This window comes from Stegodyphus dumicola, chromosome 5 (genome assembly GCF_044657685.1).
Source record: "Stegodyphus dumicola isolate Sdum_Otavi_A_Nest chromosome 5, ASM4465768v1".
Taxonomy (NCBI): Eukaryota; Metazoa; Arthropoda; class Arachnida; order Araneae; family Eresidae; genus Stegodyphus; species Stegodyphus dumicola.
In genome coordinates, this window is record NC_140772.1 from 87693586 (window position 1) to 87712281 (window position 18696).

Consider the following 18696-nt stretch of genomic DNA (forward strand, 5'->3'; position numbering starts at 1 on the left):
TATGAAATATTTTTAATGTCGATTTTTTTCAAAACAGCTGTTTACAATAGTTAAACAAATATCCCTATAAGGTATTTCTCCCGCCTTTTTAAAATGCCTTCGTGGTGTAGTGGTCAGCAGGTTCAACGCGTATTCGAGAGGACCGCGGTTAGTGTCTCGGTGAGGGCATTGCTCCTTTTCACCTCTCCTGCTTTCACAATATAACCTAATATTTCTACAGTGGCGTCCGAAATATAAATGGTGGTAGATGATGATTCTTTGACACCAGGATTTGGCGATTGGGTCCTCTAATCCCAAGTCGCCCTTTAAAAGGGGAAGTATATAAGGTAGTTGCCCCACATTCTTAGCATGCCCTCGTAGTGTAGTGGTCAGCACGCTCGACTTGTATTCGAGAGGTCCGTGGTTCGAGTCCCGGCGAGGGCACTGCTCATTTATCATCTGTCCTGCTACCAAATAACCTAATGTCTCTACATCCCTTTGGTGTAATCATTAGACAGTCATACGATTTTGTTTATCCACCTTTAATTAAGTAGTAGTTCATCTTTTAAGTATTAAGGAATAACTAAACAATATTTTCTCATATTAAACGATAGATACCTTAAGTATTTTCTATGATAAAACGCTTAGATTAATTCATAGTTTTCCATCAATAAATTTTGTAGAGAATGACACACCTGGCATAAACACCTGACAAAAATGTAAAGAGCAGATAGCAGAGATCTAATAACAGAGTATGGAATGTGCATGGAGAAATGACTTGTTAAGAGACTATAAAGCATTGTTAGGATCGGAAGGAGAAAGAGCTCCGATGGTGAAAATCGTCATTCCCAATGCAGATCTCGAGTAGTATGCAACGCTAAATGAAAGCACAGCTTTCTGATCCGTATTTAGTCTATGGAGCCGACGATGAATTCGGAGCAACTGCCGAACAGATGCACAGAGAAGGATTCTCAGGGTCTTTACCTAAAGCTTTGCGAGGGTAAATCTTGTATTAACGTCAAATGCCACGCTTTTGGGTAGCACAGTGAAAATGATAAATTATTAAAATACTTGTTTCTTTTGAATTCACCTGTCTTTCTCACTTACCTGTTGTTCATACTTCTTTACGAGCCATTTCCGCACGCACATTTCTGTTGAATATCTGCTTATTTAGTTTCGTTTTTACATGTTGCCCGGGTTTTACATGTTTACCCTGAATATTTATATAGGATATAATTTAAAAATATTCTAAATAATAAACTTGAATCGAAAACATCACTTAGATTCCTAGAAAATTCAATTTTTCAATGTTATTAGAAACGAAGTGCTTAAATAATATATTATTTAATAGCATATTATTCACGTAAAATAAAAGTTTGGAATTATATTTTGATTTCATACTAAACTTAATATCTTAAACCTAATTTATCTGATTATTTTTCTTATTTTTCTGTTTAAATGCAAATATAAAAAACGAGCAATAACTCTTACACTTGGTATTATCACTTGAAAAGTTCGCTTAATTAAGTTTCTGATTTGAAGAAAAGGTTGCTTTAACTTATGCTTTGACAAGAAAATTGACAAATTCCTTGGTTTTTTATTTCTTTAAATTTACATAGTGATGAAACCCCTTACTTATCATTTAATTTACCACTGAAATAGAAAATGCATAATTATCCTTTTTTATCTCTGAATTTTTCATATTCAAAGCAATATTCAAGTAAATAACATAACAGATTATTTCCTAAGGATTGAATTATTAACTAAGCAAAAAAGGGAAAAATTGAATCTGTTTTTATTAATTTAGATGTCATCTCCTTGCTTACTCCTTTACTATATAATGTTCCATGTTTATGTAGCATTTTGTTCTCATTGTTTATATATATTCGCTTTAATATTTATTTTTCATTCATATTTCTTTTACGCTTACTTTAATTGCTATTCAGGTATTATAAAAATAACTCTTTTCGAGTGTATTTTATTTCTAATCATTTAAACTTTGATTTTTGCTACGAAACGTATCAGGTCAATAAACGTCCCATTTGCATAACACTCTTTGCATTATATGTCCAGACGTAGAAACTGTATGCTTATTTTGCTGATTTCTGTTATTTAGAAAGTATCGCTTATTTCAGCTTTCACATTGAAGTACATTCATACTGAAAGAATTAAATTTTAGAATCTGAAGCTGGAAGATTTAAAGACACTAAGATAAGCCTTCTGGGAAAATGCAGCGATCAATATTCTATAATTTGCATTTATTTGAAAGGCATATACATGTAGAGACTTCATGCGCATGTATATGTAAAGGGAGGGGAAGTTGTTGTTCTTGTTACCATTCTCAGTTGTCTAATAAAGTTCAGCACAAGTCCACTTCATCTATCAAAGCGAAGCGTCAAATGCGGCTGTCGTTGACATGAGTCTTGAGAACTATATAGATAAAAGACTAACTTCAGCTCAATTTTGAGGCTCTCGATCCACTCCCAATTTTAAGGGAGAGAACTCCGGGGGCACGGCCTACGTCGCACAGCTTTTACAAAAATGCGTTCTTTCCCCAGGGTTCGAACCCCGGCCCGTCGGTACGACAGTCAGAGTTACTAAACCTTATACCGGTTGGGCTGCTGGAAGCGAAAGTGTGTGTGATTATGGCAAAGCCTCGAGGGCTATCTGTCTAAGGAAAGGTATGCCTTCGTGGAGGACTTTCTAAGGGAAACTGGCTCGTATACATGTTACACGTGGGGAAAACCACGAAAGCGTAAGGCAGAATTTCGAACACCTATATAATACAATATATACAGACGTGAAGTTAGGCTGTTAGGAATAATTAGCAAATACAAACGTAACAGTCTTCATTGGAGCCGCTCAATATTTAAAACAAACAAACCAAAGAATATTCTTTTACCTTGATCTTTATTAATTATACCGATAAAGAACGAATAAATATTTGTCTTAAATAATCATGAATGCAAATAAAGAACCATAAATAAATAAAAGTTAATGAACTATTTTTTAATTTCTCAAGAAAATAAGTTCAAGAAAGTGGTTGATCTGGTTGAATTCGGTCGCCTTGATAAGGAGCTATAGTTTCACATCATTCGTTTTTTTTCAGTAATTGCATTTCACTTTTCTATTGTGTTGCTTCATTTTATCTTTCGCCTTCTAATCTTGCCAACCAGATGAAATATAATTTTCTTGGGAGGGGCGAGGGTAATATATATATTATTTTCAATGCAGACATATCTCTTTAAAAGACATGGAAGATAGGTTATAAATAATAACTGGCTTTTAGCACGCGTATGGTAGCAGTAAGATAAAAGTAATTAATATAAATTTAAGCTTTCTATGTAACCGTTAAAGATACCTTTAATAAGGATGAAGATCCTCAGTTTATTAAATGCTTTCCTTATGCTTACGTAAGCAAGCTTTAATCTATATATCTATAGATAAACAGATAGAACCTTTTTCATCTGTACGTAATCTCTTAGAATGCCATTTTTCTCTAAGTCACGAGTCCGAAACTAAGATGAAGTGTAAAGAAAGGTTTTAGAGAACGTGCACGAGTAGAAGTTAGATTAGCCACCAACACCTTTTCTTGCTCCCACACATCTTTCTCTCTTTTCTTCAAATTAGACACCAAAGCTATCAATTGAATGTGCGCAAGAGTACAGTGCGCCGCTCAATGTTCTCAAAAGTGAGGGAACCAGAGCGCCTGCCTCCAGAGCATGAACGGCCACGAAAAGAGAGGCGCTCGTTTCTCTCTTCGTCCGGATAGTAAAAGTTTCACCACGTGGTACCGCGTTTGGCTTTAATCACTAAAATTGCTGGACACGAGCGATTACATGGGTAACAGCATCATGTAAGCGTTTTGTGGTTTATAATTGCGTCGTCTTCTTGCGGATTCTACAAGAGGTGGTTCGGAATAACTTTGCTGATTTAAGTACAACTCCTTAACTTTACCTGCTACATTTTATTAGAGCTTTTAATGACTACAGACGAAGATTATTTGTTTTACTATCAATAGCCGAAAAGTTAAAAATATATTTATTTAGTATGATTTTTGTTGGAATACGAATGACAAATCTTAAATTTCCTTTAATTATGTAAAGAAAAATTACAATAATGTATAAATTTATAATTAAGACCATTCAAAATGAGTTATTGGAATGATATAAAACTTTAATATTGTCACTATACCTTATAACATTTAGATATTTCCAGTGAACTCGACCGGTAAAGTTTAAAATATATTTCCTCCATTTTATCGTATTTGTGGTCAGCGAGTTTGTCATTGATTGATGGTTTCCCCTATTAAATACCCATTAGTAGACGATAACGAGCAAAAATGGAATAAAGTTATGGAAGACCAGTAGTTATGTGTGATATTAACAGCATATATCGTAGAAATATTTATGCAATAGTTTGATCTGTGTTTTCATTGATCCAGGTGCTACCTGAGGGAAGTTGAGCTCTTCAAAACCGTTTCGTGACTGGTAAAAAAATAACGATCGAAATAAAAAACGTAATATGCAGCGCTTACGATATTCTGACAATAATATCTGAAATATAGATTATTCAACAAACCCTGAAATATATCTTTTGCTTTTAATTGACTAATATCAACAGGTTCACCAGCTCCGTTAATACGTATACTGAAACAAATATAAGGTACCTTGTTGCAGACGTTACGATTTCAAAAAATAGACGGCGTACATTGCGCTCTTAAGCTCGTTAATAATTCATCTGCACAGCCTGTTGAAACTGAGACGCAGCTCACTTATTGCATTTAGTGCACTGCAAAGTGAACAATTTTTTGACTGACTTTTGAAACATTTACCACAAGCATGTTGTTGTTTGTTGTCTTAAGCATCAGTGCACACATCTTTAGTGGTAAGTTATGAATTCCTTTCTTTTTTACACTTTATTTTAGACAGGAGACGACTTCTGAACTAACCCAATTGTTTATTGTTATTCGGAAGCTTTGTTCTCCGTGAATGTTATATTCACAGGTCAAGAACTGATTTTTGTATTTTTCAGCTACTAGTACTTACCTTCCCATTTGTAATTTTGCTTATGTTGAAGAGACCCAAAGAATCCAATTCATTTATTGATTAGTGTTTTTTAAACTGTAGTTCATAGTCATATGGTACTAATAAAATGTCAAGGAAGTATCTATGCTTATTTCGGAAAATTAAGACTGTATTTTACTTCCCAAAAAAGTAAAACATTTCCTCCTAAAATGAGATGCTATACTACTAAGTACGCATAATAATGTTTAAAATGCATTTCTTTTAGAAGTACAGATTATCAGAAAAACATTCATCCGTTATATATAAATTAACTTTTTTTAAAAAATTTTCTTTCAAAGTTTTAATTATAATATTAGCTAATGCTACTCTGCAACGCTTGGGGACAATGTTTCTCAAGGAAGAGACACTCTTATGCATTCTGTGAGGAGCATTTAATCTAAACATTAAATTCATAAAAGAAAGAAATGTAATTAATTTTTTTTAAATTAGAATATGTAGTGGTAGTTTTTAAAAACATTTTAGCGTTTATAAAGTCTGAAGCAAATTTTTCAATATGAAGAAACATTTAGCCAGCAAATGTGCTAATGGAATTATGTATATTTATGTTTTCGTCAATTTTGCATAGAATATTTTCAAGCAAAATACTTACTTGTAAACAATAAATGTATTTGTAATTAATCTATTTAAGCATTTATATAGTAGTATGTAATTGTTTTCCTGATCAGAAGAAACCGTGGAGTGTACATTAATAATTAAAAAAGTATGCTTAATTTTAAGATAAACATTTCAGAAAATACTTAAGTCTTTGTTGAAATGTGCAATATTTTAGATAGCAGATCATTTTACTGTCGATATAATCTGAAATATTTCCTCCAGATATACATAATTTATTTGAAGAATTAATTTAAAAAACTGTTGTGTATTTAAGTAATATTTTCTGTTTATTCTGGGCAAATGGGATGGAAGAGGAGGAAACGTGGATACCTCTCTAGTAAATTTACACATTTCAACTCCCCCTATTCTGGTAAAATAAACCTCAAGAAAAAGTTACAGTTTTCCGGTTTCTACATAAAGTTATGAAATTCTTCGATTCATCATGTTTTTCTCAATACCCGTATACATGTTTTTTCGAAACTGGTGCATTTATACAGTTCTAACTCGATATGCTTAAACTGAGGAAGTAATTAAATAAGCGAGATTTTAATAAAGTTGTTGGAAGATCAAAAATTGGAAATATCACTAGTAATATTTTAGATATATACATATGAATATTTATATATATACATATATATCATATGTAATGATATATTTATATATAATTAAATATACGCATATGAAGTCGAAAGATACAGCGTAAATTGAATTTGAAATTTATTCATGACATGAGAAACGTTGAACCATAATTAAGAAATGAATTTCAATTTTAATCGAATATGTATAGTAGATACATGGTGCATAAATTGATAATGACATGATATTACATGTTTTAGAAAGAAAATTAGACAGTGCATACCCATATAAATGCAAATATGAAATTCAGATATTGTTCAATTCGAGGCATATTAAATTTTATGGCTCAGAATAAGAATACATAATGCGAAACTATTTTAGGTCTCTTAATTTCATTAAAAATATATGTTGTAATTTTAAAATTAATTAGTTTGGTATTTGAAATTCAATAGTGCTCATAAATGTCAATCTGTGTTTTTCGTGTTGTCGACAAATAGCCCCGAAAACCAAAATTTCAAACTATATCGTTTTCAATTTTGGTTTGAAATGATTTTCATGGTTCAATAGTACCTAAGCTAGTTACTATGGAACAATAGTCAGCTATTGAAGAAAGAATGTGATATAATTCATTTCAGGGCAGTTCGAAACAGCTCGATATGCGTAATGTTAATTAAGGAAATTAGACTTATTTACAAAACTTTACATTAAATTGTAGTAAATTTTATTGAAATAAGCATGCTGACTGAAAGGGATGTTTTAGATTCTTGAAGATTTATGTCCTTTTTTTGCATGTTTATATCAAAAAATGTGGGGAAATAAACTAATAAATCTATGTTATTTCTGGACTAAACTTTAAAACTTTAAAGTTTTAAATTGCTTTTATATTTCAGAATTCTAATATTTAATAAAACTTTGGAGGAAAAGCGCTTGATTTTATTTTGTAAATGTCTTCAAATATGTTATAATTGACAAAACTTACTTAAAATTTTACTTAATATATGAAATAAAAAAAAGCATAAAATCAAATAAAATAGTATTTTTAAATCAAGTTAAATCGTAATTTTAATGAATGTGTATGTACAATTTATCAAATTACCCTAAATTACATTTTAACAAATATCTTAAATCCATGTAAAATGAAGCATCAAAGTGCTGAGATAGAAATTGACTATACTTAAAAAAATAACAATTTCTTCAACAAATTTAGATCTCTTTCTATAAATATCTATAAATAACTCTTTAAAACAACTTATGGAAACTAACATTTCATTTTATTAGCTTATTTTTCTTATGAAATAACTCATACATAGTTACATGAACTATATATATATATAGTCAAATTTACACAGTACACAGTTGACGTGTATATATATATATATATACGTCAACCAAATAGAAAGATAAATAACACGTAAAAGTATAGAAAAGTATCTAAACTTTACTTACACATAGCGGATATGATATCCTGCAATGCATAATGGCAAGGCGATACAAATTTCCTGCCAAATGCTTTCCAATGGACCAACGGTAACTTTGACATCCGTCGGATGAGAGAATTAACAGATGTTATTTATGGAATCTAGAAGTACAATTGTGTAGATAAAATCAATCGCATGATCGCAGTGGCTACATACACAAATTTAGTAAGCGAAAAAAAAAAGTAGAAGAAAAAAGAGTTAATGCATTAAATGTTTCATGCAAGGACAAAGTTTGGTTTGTTAAAAATGTGCTGGAAACTGGAAAACATGTAGAATGATAGAATACAGAGCCACGAGTGATATCTCAATCGCAATTTGAGCTAAGTTACAAGGAGCGTATACCACAGTGTAGATTTTCAGTTGAGGAACAGAACAGTCATTTCTAGGAACTTTTTGTTCATTATTTTTGTAATTTAATAGTACTACTGATTTGATGATATACACAGTTACTTTTAAATTGGAAGAATTCAGATTTTTAATGATCATCCAAAAGTAATGTTTTATAGTTCAATATGGTATACAAGCAGAGATTATCGATGGAAGATGGCCCAGATGGAACAGGGAAACACTTCCTAGGATATTAGATGAATATGAATTTAGAAAAATGTGTGAACGCTATACACTTCTCTGTACATATAAAAAGTGAAAAAATAAGTAACGTAATTCTATAAAAATATTTAATGCTTTTAATTAGATATATCATGAATTACATACATTTTTATTTAAATAAATCAGATTAGAAATTTAAAAAATAATTGCATGCATCTATTAACAATATTTTTATACGTATCTCTTGGGTTTAGACGGTTTAGATGACTAATTAATAACGTGGAAATTAAATATGAAAGAATAATATTGTATATTTATCTGAATAGACTCGAATGAAAAGCGGAACAAAATATTTAGAGTGGACCACGCAAAATATCGCATTTTGAGACACTTTTGGGTTGAACAAAACAGCAGTAAAATAGACTTCGTTAGATTTGAGCTATGCAATACTTAAATCGCAAGTTGCATGTATTAAATTTCCAATAATATTATAGAATTCCGAATAATACTTCAATAATATTATTTGATTCTGTGTTCTATGCTATATCAAAGTACAGTAAAACTTCAATCATTCACCAGTAATCATTTAAATCATTTACCACTGCACGATGTAGAGTTGATAAGAGAACAGAAAAGTCGTAGAAATGTTTCTTATAACACAGTATCATACGGATATTTGCTAATTAAAATCACTTTTCGGCATATTGTAAAGTACGAATAGAAATCAAAACTAGAATTGAATGTCGCACCTTGGTGATAGAATGCAAATCAAATGCTGGTTACAAGTCCTTAGCTTGAATACTAGTATTCAGTAAAATTAACATTACAATAAATCCGAAACAATCTCTAGAGACAACACGTTAATCAGCAAACGTTTTATCTCAGTATTACGGACGTAACATTCCGTATAGAACAGCGGCTTTCTTGTTCATTTAACATGAAAATTTCTGCCGGCTTCTCATGGGTCCGATTTTGGGTAGAACCTATACTGGAAGATAAAGAATCAAGGTAAAAAGAGAGCGAGTCATTTTCTTTATTATAATCGCGTATTATTCATGATATTTTACTATGAGTACTATTTATTCATGATATTTTGAGGAATTTTGAAATTTCAGGTCTAAAGCCTTACGCTCGGAGGGTTAAACAGGACTAGCACACATAACATTAATGAACATTTTATTTGTCTTTGTGAAATACAGAAAACAGCTTTTCTGTTGAAATTCACAAACTGATGCACGAAGTTTATAAAAACGGTTAGCTACAATATTTTACCACCCATCAGGGACCAAGAAGTAAAACTGCTAAGCTGTGGTAGCTTGACCCGGGTACAAATCTCTGTGAACGGAATCTGTTAGGGAATCTACATGAGTTTCCTTGAGTATAACAAGGCTATGAGACCGTTTCTCCTGAAAATACTTTAAGGCATCCCTTTTCCCTAGCAGATAAGATTGCTTCGTCGTAATTCAAATAATCCGTATTCAATCCGCTAATATATTAATTACAATGTTATAACGAATTTGATATATATGTAAGTAATATTATTGAAATTTTATAAAAATTGTATTATCTGTTGTATCGTGTAACTTGAAAGGACTTAAAATGCAAAGCTTCGCTGGAAAAATAGGGTTACAGAAGTAAACATTTAACATTGAGGTCCATTTAACACTGAATCTATTAACACTTGACATTGAGGCTATCTTCCCAAATTGGTGAGGTTTCTGGCAATTAATTTTTGCCTTCAAATTTTGCCAGTCGACAAAAGTCGTCGAGTTGGCAAGCATTTAGTGCGATCACTGTGTAACTGTAACTGGTACGATCCTGGCACTGGGATATAATTCCAGCAATTACGAGAACTGAAGGTACTGGAGCTTCCAGCATTTACGAAATCTAGAAGTTAGAGTATTGAGCGAGCTTTCGCCTCATTGTCTTGTTTTTAAAGTTCTTAGTAGTTTGAAGCGGTAACTACTGATTGTATTCTATTATATTGAGAAGATCGGAATGATTACTTTTGTTAAAAGTGCCAGAACAGTAAAAATTTCTTTTGGAAAACACAATGTCATCAGTCGCTCATCTTGAATGCTGTGCGCATTCAATCCATTACGAACATGTACATACGCAACAATATGCTATCACATACTTGCTGATACTGCGTGCTAATTTTTAATAGTCTTTTATTTTCTTTTCCGACATAATTTTATTTCAGAGTAAAAGACCTTTCATTTTACTCTTTTGTACTAAACATGAAACAATTATAGATAATAATTTAATTGCCCAGAATTTTACTGCTTTTAAATGTACTGTTTGCTCCTCAATAGATTCATCCATTCCATCGAAAAGTCTCAGCTGCTGAAAAATGAGAGAAATTTATAGAAAAAAAAGTACTGACGAATGATCAATTTTCCGTCTTCCATTTCTATTTGGTAATATATAATTTCAAATAGAATCTGCCATCACATTTGCAATCAGCAGCATTGTTATGAATTGGAATTTCATAAATTATGATTAATAAGCATGAACATTCATTTATAAATACATTTTAATATGTTAATCACTAAAAATGCTAACTTAATTGTTTTCATAATTATAGTTCCTTATGCTCTCGATGCTTAAATTAATATTCTTAATGTAATTTGTCTCGATGCATTATGCATTACTTTGAGATTAATTATTCAGTCTGTAACAAAAGAAAATTTGTTGAGAAGGATATAATAACAATTAATTTTCTTTTTTATCTGCCTTTCTTTCCTTCTTTTGGCTTCATTACATTAAGATATTTTTCTTGGAGCGTATAGTGAAGCTAAGCAGTTACAAATTGAATTTTTAATATTTTATGCAGTTGCCTTTTAAAATAACTCTTTTAAAAATAAAATGCTACTGCTTCTAACGCTGAATAGGTACTTATAAATCTTTCTGATAAAATTGATATTGATTGATATACATTAAAACTTGAATGAAAACTTTTTTTCATCTTTACTCCACACAATTTTCTATAAGTGAACTTTATTTGTTGGTTTCTGTTAATTTAGAGAGAGAGAATTAAAAACAATATTTCCAAAACTCTGATTATATCTTGCTCTAAGGTATATACTATACATTACCGCTACGTAAATATCTGTGGGAAATAATTTATTCAAAATGAGAATGTTATTAAGAAAATAGTAAAATATTTTTACAAGGAAAGCCAATTTAGAAGTGTTAAAAACACTGATATCATCAAACAAAAACTAAATACATTTTTACGCTCGTTTTACAGTGTTCTTCGGTGACTGGATAAACTTATTATTTTCAGAAAAAGCTCTAATTTTGATATGTAAATTACTCTGATAACATTTTTATTCATTCAATATTTTGCCTGCTTCCTTACTTTTTCTGCTTTTGTTTGTTTTCTTAAACTACATTAATTTAGATACTGGGCTTTACTTTTGTTTTTACTTCCAATCGTTCTATCTGGACATTTCCATTACTTAACAAATTGCCTTATGATAGAGCTTTTTTTTCATTTTTAATCAAAAAAGAGTATCCAGTACCTTTAAATAAGGACATATATTATAGATTATTTTGTTTATCTCACTTTTTTTAATTCAGTTTGGTCAAAAATATTTTGATTCGATCTGGAATAAAATGATTTCTTTAAATCTGCATAATTTAAAACGAGTAATTATTTTCTATTGGAAGACATGTTATTTCTTATTTTTTCAATAATTTTAAAATTACAACACTTTTTATTATAATCCAAGCACTTCTTTGTGGAAATATTTTAAAAATATGATTACATCTTTATATTATTTAATTTGTATTAGTGCATAAGATTATGAGTTTCACAAAATTAAGCCAATGTGTATTTTCTTTAATAACATGATTCAAACGCCGTTTTATTTGTCGGATACTTTTAGATATTCCTATAAAGATGCATTTTTAACAAAGAAAATAAAGAGTTTTAAAAAGTAGTATTTAATTACTTCCAAAATATTTCTTCCTAAATTATTAATGGGCGCCATTTTTTTATGAGATAGAAAAAAGGATTAAAATTTATTGGGAAAGAATTTCTATTACACATCTTCCATAAACCGGCGTACATCAAAACAAATTCAGTTTCTGGCTGCATGCGCTGTACATTGATAACACTGAAATGTACTGCTACAGTAATTCCCTGCTGAAAATGTGTATATGTAGTTTGAGTGATACATACCGTCTCTTTCAATAATGAGCCTAGAAAAAAACTAAAAATATATAAGGTATGGATATCTGAAAATACAAAATCACAAAACTTTCAGCTTGTTTACATCTCCTGATGATGAAATGGTTCGTGATGGTTCTCCTGAAGGTAAGAAATAATGATGTTCGTGCAGAATACGCAAAAGATTTAGTCTTGATGCTAGATCTTCTTGACTTTTAATCTCTTATCATTCAATATATGAAAGACAATTTCTGATATCATTGCCACTGGCAGTCGAAACTATCTTCGAATTTTTAAGACTATGGAATTTTTTTAGTTAAATTTTAACAGTAAAATAGGAAGGAGAGGAAGCAGTATATGCATGATTTCCGTCGCTTTTGTTCTTCAGGATTAAGACCTTCTTTAGAAAAACTTTAATTATAAAACGATACTTAGTTTTAAATATTGTAGATCAAACTATTTCATCACTTTATTCAGTAGCCAGTTAAAAAGGAAAACACACGATTTCTTTAACCGAACTTTCAAATTTGTACAAATTTATACAAATTGTTTCAAATTTCAGATTTTGAAATTTGCTACTGGATGCAAAACGGGTTCTAATCTGACTATTGCTTCTAGCTTGGAGTAAGCAATCACGAGGCTTCCATGATTTTTAACGACTTTTTATTGTTAATTGGTTGGTTGTTCAGTGTGTTTTGTCAGTGTTGCTTTATGAGTCATTGTTTATATTGGGCTAAGATGGCGCAAACTAGAAGCGGATCTTTTTGACATATTTGTTGGTCATAAACTGCATTGGTTTGTATGCTTGTTGCACATGAATTGCCCCTTCGTCATCTTTTCCAGAAGATTGATGAAAATACATCTGGGGTACAATAGGCAACTTCTGGTAATTTCTATGAATGATACTTTTCCCTATTAGGAAATTCGAAATGTCTGCGTCGTATACATTCTTGTCACCAGATCTTGTTTCCATGTGAATCATATTGCATAAGAAAACGGAATTTTACTGTGTAAGAACGGTATGCATAGTAGAGATTGTATACATTCATATTGGAGACTGGATAAAGATCGGTGGGGATCAGACTGCAGAAATAACTGGATACGCTATTTTTTGCCTGTTGTTTAATGTAATATCATTCTGTTTCGGTCTGTTACTGGTGCCTTTTAGTCGTTTATTTGCTTACCATCATAAAGAAACTAGCAAATGTTTTCCAAACGATGTCAGATTAAAGGGTCAGATGGAAATTTTCAGTATTCGTCTCAAAGCATTTTAAAAATCACTTCGCATTTTCTGGCGGAATTTGTCGGGTCAAGGTTAAAATATAAGTGGCAGCGTCTGTTCATTCAAATATGTTTTGTAATATGAGTTATTACCCATTTTAAAGCTATATTCAATGCCTACATTAAATTATTATGATGCTAATAATTATGGGCTAAAACACTTTTAATAACCTATATGCCAATAAGCGTATTAAGGATTGCACTTCTGATTTCCAACAATTCGGATCCATGATATAATTCCCGCCGTGATGCCGTGGTTGCATGTCACTTTGCCTTCCGAATTTTCAGCACTTACATAGATCTATATTCACGTATCTTCTCATCTCTTGCATGTTTTCCTATTTATTCAAGTTAACTCACCAGCTCCCGTTCATTTTCTATTTTATTTTATTTTTCTTAATTCCATCACTTGCTTTCCCTTTACAGACTTTAGGAACTTGATCTATGGCTCTAGGAAATGATTTAGTCGTCGATGGAACTTAACAAGGCTTGCAAGCATATTTCCTAAGCGGACCGGTTGTCCCGCCAGCGGAGAAAAGAAACAGTAAATGATGCTAATAATAGATATAGTTTCTTAACTGTTGCAGAAAAAAATGTGATTTAAAGAATTTATATCATCAGTTCTTAAAAATATTTGAGTATTCACATTTTATTCCAATTCATTTTAAACAGTATTTTATCTTCCGGCTTTAAAAATTAAACAGTTAAAGATAAATATGCCTTGAAGAATATTACAAATTTACTTTTCATTATAAATAATTTTAACATGCAATTTAAAAAAAAAAAAAAACACTTTGAAAAAATTTGTTCAAAAATTCATTTTTAATAATTATGCATATTTTTTAGGCTGGCGTTTTTGCTTTTATAACATAATGGAAAATTCGTAATCTCGAAATTTTGTCTTTAATTTCTTTTTGTGTAGATGATGTAATTACAAACCGATTTTTAGACAAATATTAGTTGGATATAACTTTAAGAATCTACAACGATGCTCAGTAGTTATGCATCGCAAATATTTTTTTGATGAGTAAACATAAAATTTTCCAGCAACATAAACGAAAAAATGAAGCCGAATGTAAGATTTTTGAAGAGAAAATAAATCGTGATAAACGAAGTAAATTAAAGGGAACTAAATTATCATTTAATTCAGTTTCTCTCTAGAGAAATCAGTATTTCTGTGTTTGTCTCATTTAGATATTATTTTAAAAATATAAGCTCCTAGTACACGAGTGAAAAAAAAATGAAATGAACATAGCAAAACTCAAGAGAACCGGAAATAGACTCAGTTTTACTTATTATTTACTTTAAAAGAATACGAACCATATTAATATGTTTTTATCAGTTTCATTGAAGGATTAAATAAAAGAATTCACTAAGGTTTTTCCAAGTTTTTTTTTTAATTAATTAGGGAAGGCAACAGTCATGCTTTCTTTCCTTAGTCATGCTTTTTTCTTCTTTTGTCTTAAAATGCAAATGAATTCTTTTTTCCTTCAATTTTCATTACATTTTTAGAATTTGATGGCCAAGCAAAGTAACATATCGCATTTTTTTTGAATATTTTTGCTATTGTTTTTAAAAGGTATTCTCGATAATAAATTCATCATTTTACGTGTATCTATGAAGCAAAGTATGAAATCCGGCATACTATAGAATGCCCAAAACTGGCCGGTAATGTAGGAAACGATTAAACGTTTCACACACTGCTTAGACATTCTATAGAATGCCAAATGACAGACCGGGAGAGTATGCAAGATATCTCCATATAGCATACAATGCTAGAGAAAATGTATATATATATGTATGATTCCTAACGGCGGGCACGAGTCATCATATACGTAGGCCACTGCTAAGGCCAGATGTGGTGGTTAATGTATTATGGAGGCACCTAAAATGTGGGCCACCTTTGCCTGCTATGAAGGGGACGGGCAATTATAACCATGCCTTCTCCGGGGTTCAAACCAGGGCCCTTTGTTATCGCAGACTTCTCCCTTAAGCACTATACCGCCTGGGCGGTGGGAAGTATATGATATCTCGTACAGTTGTAATGAGTGTGATAGAGGATAACTTCTACCGATTTGGAATGTATAAAAGAGTTTTGAAACAACTATATACGAGGTCGCAGTTCATTTACCTTATAAGTACTCTTTTAGAAATGAAGGTATTGCTGACCATGAAATTCTTCTGTGGTCAGTTGCAGCTGCTCAGTACAATGGAGGTTGCCAAGGATTCATAACTGTCTGAGTAAAACAATGTGCCGAGTGTGAAATGTCTTTGAGTGAAAAAAGTAAAGAATTGAATTTAAAATGTTATTGAAGTTAACCACGCCACAACATATCATATAATTTAAACTTCTTACTTTTTATATGAAAATTTTGTTTTCATTAATAAGAAAGGCATAATTTTTTCTTCGTACAACATTAATTTTTCTTTATGTATTTTGAATAAAAATATTTTAATGCCACTCTTTCATTACCTTTTCAAAATAACATTTGTATTTTTGAAGAATGTACGTACAATAATATTAAAATGATGTTTTATTTCATACATTGACTAAAGAGCATCTGCTATTATATAGAATACATAGGTATTATATACTATGCCTAGGCAATGTATATAAATTTCGTATATTTCATACTTGGCTGAAAACGCTAAGTATTTCATAGAATGCCGGCATTTCATACTTTTCTGGTAACATGCATATTAAATACTCTATTTTAACATAGCCACACTTTCTGTTTTGATGTCTATTAGACAATTTTTATGTAGCATTTTCTTATATTGAAAACAAACTAAGAGTTTTAAAGAAGTCAATTAGTTACCATCTGCATAAAATTATTGTGGACTTTATTTTGTGTTTCTGTTAAGAACCCCCCTTACACAGAAACCGAAATTATAGCTAAAAGCTTATTAAAAGACTATTTCAAGAATTTATTACTGAAATGTGATGCATTTATAACATTTTTCCTTGGAAGAAATACTGTTTTAAAATAATTCCTTATTTTGTGCTTTTATCGAAATAGGAAAACGTTGCAATTATAGAAATTGTCTTAAAGCTATATTTCTAAAAGGTATAAGCCATACAACATTTTGTCTTAAAAACTTTTATAAGTGTATTACAGTTCACTGATATATTCATTTTAAGCGGAAAACTTCTGTAATCACTGGACAAATGCAACAACAAATGTTCCATAAGTAATTGGGCAAATATATTATAAACATCGGAATATTTTATTTTTTGAAATATGGATTGTAAATAAATTCACTAAACAATTGCGCATGTTTGTGCGTTATATTATTTCTCTAACTATTAAAATCTAATTTTATTTTTAAATTACATCAGTACGAAAGCACTGGCTTGGGAGTCAAACAATTTTTAATAGAAATAATGTAAAAGTAATGATAATCCTGAAGAGACATTCGGATTTTTTGGAAGCCAGAGAGATGAAAAATATGCAAGCGCCTTCGCCGGGAATCGAACCACGGACCTCTGGAATACCGGCCCAGCGTGCAGAACCACTACACCACGAAGGACGCTAGGAAGTGGGAGAAATACCTTATAATCCTTCCAAAAATACTTTTGTTAAATGTTTTACATTTGCTGCAGACGTCCAAAAATTAATAAAATTTTGCTATAATTTTCTTTAAGTTACTATTGATGACCTAGAGTGTTTTTCTAATATATTAAATGCATAGACGGTACAACTATGATATACGCCCTAATTTCACCAAATGTGGCGATATGTGTTCTGCGCTGGTTTTTGGCGCGATTGCGTGTTGTATGGCAACCCTGTTGACGTTGAAAAATCTTTCGCTGGAGTTCGTTGGTTCGCGTCATGCTTTGCGTCTGAGAAGCTAGGGGGGAAAGATATAATGGTGAAAGTTGTTGAATTGAAGTTCGGCAAAAGGAAATATCGTCGTGGCCATCCTGTTGAGGGGCAATGGGTATTTGAAGGTGTGGAAAGAGGGTATGGGAGATTATTTTTAGTGGCTGTAAATTATGTGCTTTCTGATTAAATTTAGTGGCTGAGCTTGATAGAAGTAGGGATTTGTGATTATTTGTTATTTTATTTATTTGTGAACCATAGTGTGAATTTTCTGAATAGTGTGTCTGGCTGTCATATAAATACGATAGTGATTACGTGGCGGCATGTTAAAGGCGGTATGAAATTGGTATTTCTGCTGTTCGAAAAAGCATTAATGGTAAGTGCATTTTATTTTATTCTTGTTCTTATTTTGTAGAAAGTTATGTTCATTTTTTAGTATGAATTTCTGTCCTTATTGATGTTTTTTTTAATTGTTTGAAATTTATTTTAGTTATTTTGTTGATTAGTGCGTACCGTCTAAATTGTGCAATTCGTAGATGTTTTTTAAAGTTGAAACAGAACGCTGTGTACATGGTATTCTTTGAAATTTATTGTTGTTATGTTAATTTATTAAAGTGAGGTGTGCGTAGTTCGTAGATTCGTTTGTTGCCTAAATTGTGCAATTCGTAGATGTTTTTTTAAGATGGAACATGATGCTGTGTACATGGTATTCTTTGAAAGTTATTGTTGTTATGTTAATTTATTAAAGCGAGGTGTGCGTAGTTCGTAGATTCGTTCGTTGCCTAGATTGTGCCATTCGTAGATTTTTTTTTTTTTTTTTTTTTTTTTAAGTTAAAACATATCGCTGTGTACATGGACACTTGTCAAATAATTTTGGTTAGAAACTTCACGGTTTTGCTATCTAATTTTTTTGTTTTTGTTTCGGATTTTTAGCTTAAATTGTGTGTTCAAAACGGGGTTTTTGCATTCGCGAAAACCGTGTTTTTGGAGACATTTTAGGCTTAAAGTTCGAAATGTAGACACAAAATTTAGATAGCAATATGGCAGCGTGGAGTTTCTCGCCCAAAATATTTGGCGAGAAATTTGGCGACTTGAGGGCGCATATCAGAGTAGTTCCGCATAGACGTTTATCTTGAGAAGAGATAAGTTTT

General features: G+C 31.2%; 1 protein-coding gene and 1 non-coding gene across 4 annotated transcripts in view; both read left to right on the forward strand.

Moving 5' to 3' along the window:
- Positions 1-350: 350 nt before the first annotated feature.
- TRNAT-UGU (transfer RNA threonine (anticodon UGU)) lies at positions 351-423 on the forward strand. The gene has a single exon. It is a non-coding gene; the product is annotated as a tRNA-Thr (tRNA).
- Positions 424-3716: 3293 nt separating this feature from the next.
- LOC118181836 (cell adhesion molecule Dscam1-like) overlaps positions 3717-18696 on the forward strand; it is a 1419238-nt gene continuing 1404258 nt past the window's right edge. For all 3 annotated transcript variants that reach the window (XM_085816859.1, XM_085816860.1, XM_085816861.1), the window contains exon 1: positions 3717-4866. In XM_085816859.1, coding sequence (XP_085672985.1) covers positions 4821-4866 — 46 coding nt within the window. In that variant the 5' untranslated portion in view covers positions 3717-4820. The remainder of the gene's footprint in view (positions 4867-18696) is intronic.